This window comes from Buteo buteo, chromosome 4, assembly GCF_964188355.1.
Source record: "Buteo buteo chromosome 4, bButBut1.hap1.1, whole genome shotgun sequence".
NCBI classification, from domain to species: Eukaryota; Metazoa; Chordata; class Aves; order Accipitriformes; family Accipitridae; genus Buteo; species Buteo buteo.
Window position 1 is genome coordinate 30,919,935 of NC_134174.1, and position 9,519 is coordinate 30,929,453.

Genomic DNA, 9,519 nt, shown 5'->3' on the forward strand with positions numbered 1-9,519 from the left:
GCTCGGTACGCGCTCTCCTGCGAAGGAAGAAAGCCAGGAGCACTGGGATACGGGTCCCATCAGTAAATTAAAAAAAAAAAAAAAAAAAAAAAAAAAAAAAGGCAAGGGACTCCTAATCGGCTTTCCACTCCCCATTGGTAAACAAGAAGCTTTGCCAGCTTCTGTGGTCATTCAGGATGGATGAAATCCACTGCCTACTGAAAAAGCTTGCCTGCCTTCTAAAAACAGATTCTCCAAAATACCTGAGACTTAGTCACTAAGTCAGAGAGACCCCCCGAAAAAAAAAAAACCAAGCAGCTGTTCAAAATACCCGTATTTATTACTTCAAAACTCAAAGTTCTAACAGTTCACACGTTTCTTTTCCTTCCCAGGCTGTCCCAAAATATGACAAGAGGGAGCAAAAGTGTTTGCATGTATCCAAACAAAACCGTGGAAAAAAAGTCCAATAAAGATAGGTTTATACAAACTCATATGGTCTTTAATTAAATGCGACATAAGTGGCATACACAGATTGATACATACAAAAAGACAGATGCATGAAATAAAAGTTAGTATTTTACATTTCTTGTGCCTTTTGTTGAAACGTAGAACATTTCACTACCAATACCATGGAGGGAATAAAACACAGCAGCATGAACTCAGATTTCAGCTCTTACAGAATGTAGATGGTAACATTGTAGAATATTCTCACTTTCATAAAAAAAAATAATCTTATAAAAGTTAGCTGTTATCTACCATTATTGGAGAGCTCTGCTGATGTCAGTGAGTGTCTCTATTCACAGCTTGACTAACTGTTCAGGCTACACCTGCAATGAGTATTTCAGTCAGTTCATCAGAGAGACGCTGAATCCTCTGTTACCCGATCACGTTTTCTACTTCTCCAGTGGGCCCTTTACGGGCTTTCCAAATTTCAGTGCTAATGCTGACTGCAGCATTAACACAGCAGGATAAAGACATGACAACCAAAGGGCCTTAAATATAAAATACTTGACCATTTTATTCTTCTGTTTTTTTCAACTTTAATTTTGCCTTGTTTTCATGTGAGGAAGCTTGGGCTGTTTCAGCTTTCTTTGCAGTTTTAGCAGTTTTCGGTTTTGGCATTTGCGTTGTGGAACGTATCAGGTCTTCACGTCCGAGTTCAACCATTTTTGCTTCCCATGACTTCATCTCATTTACATACCGAACCTTATCATCTTCAGCAAGCTGCAGGTATGGCTGGAAGAAAATTATGCATCAACAGTTATGAAAGGGGCTTTGTCGGGGTAACTGCCATCTCACATCCTCCCCTCTGATACAAAGGTGACTTACTACAAGACCTGTGCTGCGCACATCCCAAGCGTTCACTTTCGCCTCCAGAAAATTCAAAAAACATCAAACTTGCACAAAACCCCAAAACCTTAGCATTGAATTATGGTTATGTCACCAGATGGCCATTCCTGAAGAGGAAGTTTATTCAATATTACTACTCAGAGCTAAGGCTTTTTATTTGAGTATTCTTTTGAAGAGCTGGTTTGTGTAAGGAACAGGAACTATTTCAAATTCTTTTTCTACAGAGAAAACATGAACCTAGTGCATGTTCTAAGTACACATTCAAAACAATCTAGAAAAAAGGCATTCAGGAGAAAGGACAATAAGGTACAGAATACTTGAAAATCTGGAGGTTTAGATTAGATTTCAGTATAACACCCCTCCAATTTTCATATACCTACCTGCAGGTTCATATTTCAATACACTGAGAAAGCTGGCAGAAAACTATCCCCAAGATAACCAAAGTCAATAAATTACTGTGTGCACACCACTTGTAGATTTCTGTTTTACCTCTCAAAAGTCTTCCCATGAGCAGCAAATTACTATGCTGTCATTTAAAAATACTGTAGATTATGAGGAAAAAACCCCAAATTGTTGCAGATTATTCCACCTTCCTCCCTAGATGCCACTCAGCGTCCATTTCCAGGCATACAGAACTTCATCTCATCCCACTCACTCACGTTTCATCAACCATGTGAAACAAATGGTCACTACTGGAATAAAAGTAATGACAATCTTTTTCGGGACATGTAAATACAATCTCAGAGTAGTTTCCTCAGTATTATATTTTGAACAACTGAGTTCAGGATTTTGTATGAATTTATTAATTTTGACTCAAGTTTGTAATTTTCCAGTTAGATCAAAACCTCATCAAAATCCACTAACATACCTGCTGTTGAGAACTGGACATTTTTCGCCATGCATCAAATAACTGCTTCAGCTTTGCCTACAGGATATAGAATACACAATACATTAGGATTATTTTAACAGCAGACTGACCACAGAGGGTTACAGATGAATGCCATGCCACTGAAAGCCAAGTATAAACCAATGTAAAAAAGCACAGTCACACAGGCTTATACCCCACCCTCTTAACATACATAAATAATAAATGATACAGTTCAAGTTGCTGGGCATCACCTAAGCCACATTTACAGATATATAAGCACAAAGCAGTTTAAGTCACTGAGCCTGCCGCAAAAGCAGTCAGACAGAACAGCTGAGCTGATTTACAGCAATGTGACTACATCTCACCACGCATACTGGTTTCATTTAAACCAAGCCCTAACTTAAGACAAGCCCACTTCAGTATGAACTGCATTGACAGGGAACTTTGTACCACTCCAGGAGTATTTTGCCATGTGTGTGTCAAACCAGGCCTCAGCTGACTGGAGATGCCTACTTTGTATGTAGAAAACCAAGGAACAAACTATTTCCACTATCCTGATTTACTGACTAAATGCATAGGGTAAGGAACATACTAGGCATACAGGGGAGGTCTCCAGTGCTTCAAGTGCTGTAATCCACCAGTGTAACTTAAATCACCCCAAATTGCAGTTCAGTGCAGGACTTTCGAGTTTGCTGAGGAACTCTTGCATGTTCCATAACATTGACTGTGCTATAGGAGGTACAATAACTGCTACTACAGAAATGGTAGCAGACCACCACAACCATTTGAAAAACTAATGTATTTCTACACCAAACCAAAGAAAAGTAGAATTCTCTCCTTACAGAAGAAACAGATGAAGTCTGTAACACTGAAGTGCAAAAAATAGAGCAAATATTTTAAGTCTGTATACCCACACAGCAGTTTATATAGGACATGCCACCAGCAGTATAGCCAGATCACTGCAGCCTAAAAAACCCCATAACCTAAGCAAAGCAAAATCCAGATACTGAACTATTGAACAGTTTCTTTGAAAATGACAGAATCTAAGACAGATTTTCTGAATACAATAGGTCTATTTTAAAGAACAATCCTTCCTGGCTTACCGTAGGTGATATTCCCTCACTTTCTTGAAAGTTTTCTGACACAAAAATGTTAAAGCCGCTACGAGGTCTTTTAGGTTTTCCAAGCACGGTCAATTCCTTTAAAAACAAGAAAAGTTATTCAATCTACCAAGCATGCATTTTTCCAAAACTAAACTTAACATCTGTCTTTCTATTTTATACAAAAATCAGACTCAAATTCATCTTTTGGTGTTTAATTCTATAAACTGGACTGTATGTCAAGATGCTCTCACCACTTGTCAAGACTAATGCTAAACTAAATTAAGAAAAGCTAAACAACTTGAATTTTCACAGACATTAAAAAAAAGCATTTAAAACTGATTCTTACTTCAGCTAAGTCTTCCAGAAACCAAAGACTGTTACTAAATCCCACTCAGTAAGAAAGTCATCACAACAAGTTTTCTATTATCTTCATAAGACTTCGGTTTCTGGTGTGAAATACTGTACGCTTGCAGAGAGGAGGGCAGATACCCAACTTTGTGGGAGGAGAGAAGGTGGAACAGAACCAGCAGATTTCCAGGGAAACAGAACTAGGTTTCTGCTATCAGAATGCTTTGCCTACAGGGATGATGGTGAGAGAGGGAAAGTACAGCAAGTTATGGATGCAATTACACTTTTTCTTACACTTTACAATTTTCTCCAGCCCTAAGACATTCCCACCGCAGCCTTGGTGCTGCAAATTAATATCCGCTTAGGTATTAGGTATGCCAGCTAAATTCCTTGTGGTGCCATACTCTAAAAAGGATGAGCAGAATCATTTGGATTAAAAACTTCCTCTAAGTAGGGGTCTTTTAAACCAAATTAACTTCAGTTTTGCCAATTAGGACAATGTCACACCAGCAGTTTAATTCACAGAAATGAACAAGCAACAAGCAACCCCCTCAACTTCTTTTGCCCCTGAACAAACCATAATATTGTACCTTTACAGATGGTTCTGTCTCTCAGGATTTATATATAAACCAGCTAAAAGGGAACAGGGAAGATGATCTGTATGAATAAGTCAATAAAGGACACTAAAAGATGTGCAGCCCTAATTCAACACGTCAGCAGCTACACAGAAAGCAGCAGAATCCAGAAAAAGGAAGGAAAAAAGGCTACTTCAAGCAGCTACTACCTTGTAGGGGCCACTGAAGTAATAGATACAAGGCCTTTGTAAAAAGCTATTTCTGGATGTCTTCCCAACCAAAGAAAGTGTTGCTGGTTCCAATGTCTTTTATTACCTATCATATCTCAGGCAGCTTTAGGAATAGGAAGAAAAAAAGCACAGAGAAGCTACCTGTGAGCACAAAGGTATCTGCTAGTTCTGGTCTTCAAGCACAGGAAAGTCACTAAAATAACTGCTAACACCAGCAATTATTTTCATCCATGGGGTTTTGTTTTGGGTTTGTTGTTTTTTTTTTTAATTATTCTGAGAGTTGCTTTTATATTTCTAAACATGTCTCAACTCTGCTCTGTATACCAGACAAATAGACTTCAGGTTGAGAGAAATGAAACTTGAACTTCAAAATACTTACTCTTTTGGCCCTGAACAATGATCTTTTTGCCAGTCGTTTTCTCCTTTCTTCTTTCAAAGCCGCAGCCTGGGCTGGAGTTAGCTGTGCTTTATATGCAGCCAACTGCTCTTTATATCTTTCCCAGTCTGTCTTTCTACTTTCCTCATAAACCTACAACACAAACAATCACCAACCTTAAACAGATGCTTTTAGTAAGAAGCACTCGACCATTAAGCAAGCTAACACTTCTAACCTACTAACAAAAAAATGTTACAGACTATGCTGGAACATAAGATTTTTAAAGTAAAGTAGCAATTTCAGATCTGCTTGATTAGCAGAATGGATTCATAAGAACTCAGATTCAAAACCTGGGCTCTTCCCATGAATAATCTTAGTTAATCTGATAACATCGGATGAATCTTCAGATACATCCCAATGCAAAAAACAATCTTCCACACAAGGAGGAAGAGCTGAAGCTTGATTGAAATGATTACTCTTAAAGTGTGTATGCTCACTGCAGCACACAAAAGCTCCAGTCACTCAACACATTTCTACACCGGCGTACTGGGTTTGTGTGGCAAGGTTTTGGTAGCAGGGGGGTTACAGGGTTACAGCGAGAAGCTGCTAGAAGCTTCCTCTGTGTCCGACAGAGCCCATACCAGCCGGCTCTAAGACAGACCCACAGCTGGCCAAGGCTGAGCTGATCAGCAATAGTGGTAGCGCCTCTGTGATAACATATTTAAGAAGGGGAAAAAGTTGCAGGGGGCACAGAAATGGCAGCCAGAGAGAGGAGTGAGAACATGTAAGAGAAACAACCCTGCAGACGCCCAGGTCAGTGAAGAAGGAGGGGGAGGAGGTGCTCCAGATGCTGAAGCAGAGATTCCCCTGCAGCCTGTGGGGAAGACCCTGGTGAGGCAGGCTGTCCCCCTGCAGCCCATGGAGGTCCATGGTGGAGCAGATCTCCACCTGCAGCCCATGGAGGACCTCACACTGGAGCAGGTGGATGCCTGAAGGAGGCTGTGACCCCATGGGAAGCCCGCACTGGAGCAGGTTCCTGGCAGGACCTGTGGGCCCACGGAGAGAGGAGCCCACGCTGGAGCAGCGTGCTCCTGAAGGACCCACGCTGGGGCAGTTTGTGAAGAACTGCAGCCCGTGGGAAAGACCCACGTTTGAGAAGTTCATGGAGGACTGTCTCCTGTGGGAGGGACCTCATGCTGGAGCAGGAGAAGAGTGTGATGAGTCCTGTCCCTGAGGAGGAAGGACCGGCAGAGACAACTTGTGATGAACTGACCACAGCCTCCATTCCCCTGCACTGCTTGGGGTGAAGGAAGTATAGAGAAAATCAGGAGTGAAGTTAAGCCCAGGAAGAAGGAAGGGGTGAGGGGAAGGTGTATTAAGACTTGGTTTTCTCATTAGCCTACTCTGACTTGATTGGTAATAAATTAATCTTCCCCAAATTGAGTCTGTTTTGCCCATGATGGTAATTGGCAAGTGATCTCCCTGTCCTTATCTTGACCCGCAAGCCTTTTGTTATATTTTCTCTCCCCTGTCCAGCTGAGGGTGGGGAGTGATAGAATGGCTTTGGTGGGCACGTGGCACCCAGCCAGGGTCAACCCACCACAGAAAGTTACCTGTAAGTTAGGTCTCTGGTTACTATCTAATCAGCAGAAAAAAAGAGTTGGTCCTTTCATCAAAATTAACTGAGGTTTCACCTAACTTATGCATATGAAAGCAGAACACCTTTACAATACTCATGTTGTTATACATCAAATGCGCACACATATACACAACTATCATTCAAGAAGAAATGAGATATTGGTTCCCAGCCCTACAGCTGCATAGAGCAAGATCTATCTTGTTTGTTTCTCTGGCAACAGATTAAAAATACTAAAACCAAGGTCATGTGTAAAAGTATCAAAGCATCTTCCCCTGAGTACTTCACAGCTCCCAATTCTCTTCAGAATTGTTTTTATGTCTGAACCTTTGTATGCAAGCACTTTTTTAATTGTTGTTTACAAAAAAAAATCAACAAAAAAAACCCCACAACATAAAACAAAAAACCACAGTGGACACCAAACCAAGAAAACAACGACTAAGCTCTAAAGAGTTCAAAGTACACAGGGCAAAGATACAAACCAACCTGCTTCTGTGATGCTGGCAACTCCTTCCAAGCATCTGCTATTTTTTTAATCAGCTCCATGGTGGTCACTTCTGTACATTAAAATTAGAAAGCAAGAAAATAAAGATCAATATTGTATCTTTAGTAAGCTTCAATTTTTCCCAAGGAGAGCTGTCACTAGTGTCTTTTTCCTGTATAAATATATTTTCCTCCTTTCATAAAACTAACTTACTGTGGCAGTTAAAGAGAACTCTAGTATTTGGAGGGGGAAGAGTCCCTGCTCTTGGTTCAAACTCAAATGAAACATGGTGTTATAAACTGAAGCACCATTCCAAGACAGATAGCTATTACCACTCCACAACAGTTTCTTTTTTTTTTTTTTTTTAATCCCCTTTTGAGCTGGATCCTTTTTGATACAACGCAAGATGGTCTGAACTTGGAAGGGGGGCCAGGGAAGAAACCAGAAGTAAAACTTCCAGTTCTCAAAAGAGTCTGCTGGATTATTCAAAGCAAGTATAATGTGACCTTATCCACCTGATATAGCAGACATGCTTGATCTTTATTAAAGTCCTTCACTTAAAATATTATTCAACAGAAGTAAGGTTAAGAAAATGTAACTTCCTTCTCCCATAAACAAAATTACAGACAGTGACTTGAATTTGCTTTGGGTTTCAGCTGACTGAATTTGACTCTGGCCCTTGCACTATGGTAATTTGATGAGATTTCCAGTCAGACCTGAATTTGTTAAAGGGAAAAAAAAACACAAATCCAAACTAAAACCCCAAGGGCTTTAGAAAGAGGATGTAACTTTTCGTTTCTTGAAAAACCCTTTTCCAGGCTTTCCCTCTGCTTCACACTAAAAGAAAAAAATAGGTCTTCCTCTCTCCCACCTCAAATGTAAAGTTCAGCCATCTCAACAGTGGAAAAGCAGAACTAAGCTCTTATCAGTAACCTGACTTCCAGAATTCCGGACAACCAGTCAGATGGGGAGTTTTTAGTCCAAGTATACCAATCTTAAAACCTTTGAAAATACAATGATTTGCCAATGATAAAACAAATTATCAGGTTATTTTTGAACATTACCTCTATTGGAACAAGAAAGCCCCAAATTCTCAATTTGTATATGAGATACAGTACATTTATTTGCAGATCATTCGAATTTTGGAAACTGGAAAACACTGGTGTGGCATGTAATTACAATAAGCTCTGCAAGTTCAGTGTCTCAACCTTTCAGACTGTTGAATGCTCAAACTAGCGAGCAAAACAGGGTATCAAATGGTTTTCCCTACTTAAATTTACCTCATGACTTGGCCAATATCACCACAGTTCTTTTGACATTTTAACACCCATTTCAAAAGTATTTTCAAAATCAGCACAGCTTTCCATTTTGCTGCTCTCTGACACGACTTACTGCATTGCCTATAAATGAATTTTTCAAAAACCATTTTCCTCTAAATACATTTACTTTTTCTCCCGTATATGCTGAGGCAATCCAGTACATGTAGTTTTTAAATCACTAGAGCATCAAAATAAAAGCATATACAACTTGTTATATCAGCAATAACGTACTTCAAATACATAGATTTAAAAATAACTGGAAAACACAAATAATTGTTAACATGTATTGCCCAGTTGAGCTCTTTCTTCAAACACTTTTAAAGTTACACAAAAATGTTCCCTTTTTTGAGTTACTAAGTACAGAAGACTAAGCTAATACTGTACAGGCAGTAAGTATGGCAATACTGAATTTACCTGTGGTATCCTACGGACAGGAAGATGGTTTTGGTATCTCCCGAAATCAGGGTAACATACTTTACGACGTTTACTTTCACAAAGCAATACTTTGTTCCAGTTTTATTTTTAAACCACGCATTCTGGAGGTAAAATACCGTATGTACCTTTTACGGCAGAACCGCAGGCACACCCCACACGCCAAGACCCCGCGTTCCTGACGGCAAAACAGCCCCAATCGCCCGTCCCCTCGTACCCAACTCCCTTCAGGCCGCGTACCTGGATTTTTTTGCCTGAAAACAGAACGGTTTTCTTTCATGAAACGGAAATAGGCCGTCAAAGGCCGCTTCGGGGGCTTATCCGAGCTGATCCCCCTGCTGAGGCCCTTCTCCGCCGAGCCGCCGGCCCTGCACACAACCGCAACGCCCGTTACCGACCGCCGCGCCGCAACGCCTCGCGGGGCGCCCGGCGCACGCGCGAGGGAGCCCGGACGCCCCAGCCCGCCGAGAAGGAGCAACCCCCCCCCCCCCCCCGGCCCCGGTAACCACCGCCCGCGTCCCGCCGGCACCTGAGGAACCGCTGCGCGCCGCTGAGGAGGGCCGCGGCCCGGCCCCGCAGCGCCAGCGCCGCCGCCATGCCTCCACCCGCCGCGCCTGCGCGCGCGCGAGAGAAGGAAGTCGCGCGGCCGCCGCACAGCACCCCGGGATTGGCTGCCGCCGCCAGGAGGGGCGGGGCAGGGAAACGAGGCACCGCCCCTCCGCAGGGGAGGGGCGCGGGCCAAGGTGACACCACCACCACCCTCCCCCCCCCCCCCCCCCCGCTTCCTCCCGCGGCGGCGCCCCCGGCCCCGGGTCCCGG

At 42.2% G+C, this 9,519-nt stretch overlaps 1 protein-coding gene across 1 annotated transcript; it reads right to left on the reverse strand.

The window, feature by feature from the left end:
* Positions 1-452: 452 nt before the first annotated feature.
* Positions 453-9,369, reverse strand: TFAM (transcription factor A, mitochondrial). The gene is made up of 7 exons (XM_075025443.1): positions 9,230-9,369; positions 8,941-9,068; positions 6,952-7,022; positions 4,833-4,982; positions 3,301-3,396; positions 2,198-2,254; positions 453-1,215 (listed from the first exon to the last, which is right to left on the reverse strand). The coding sequence occupies exons 1-7, from the start codon at positions 9,295-9,297 to the stop codon at positions 997-999; spliced, it is 789 nt and encodes a 262-aa protein (XP_074881544.1). The 5' UTR covers positions 9,298-9,369; the 3' UTR covers positions 453-996.
* Positions 9,370-9,519: the final 150 nt, after the last annotated feature.

Excerpts from the sequence above, each read along its gene's own strand:
- TFAM (XM_075025443.1), bottom strand. The coding sequence starts at position 9,297 with ATGGCGGCGGCGCTGGCGCTGCGGGGCCGGGCCGCGGCCCTCCTCAGC. Across the intron at positions 7,023-8,940 it reads TTTCAGGCAAAAAAATCCAG|AAGTGACCACCATGGAGCTG; the intron begins GTACGCGGCCTG and ends TTTAATGTACAG. Across the intron at positions 3,397-4,832 it reads CATTGTTCAGGGCCAAAAGA|GAATTGACCGTGCTTGGAAA; the intron begins GTAAGTATTTTG and ends TTGTTTTTAAAG.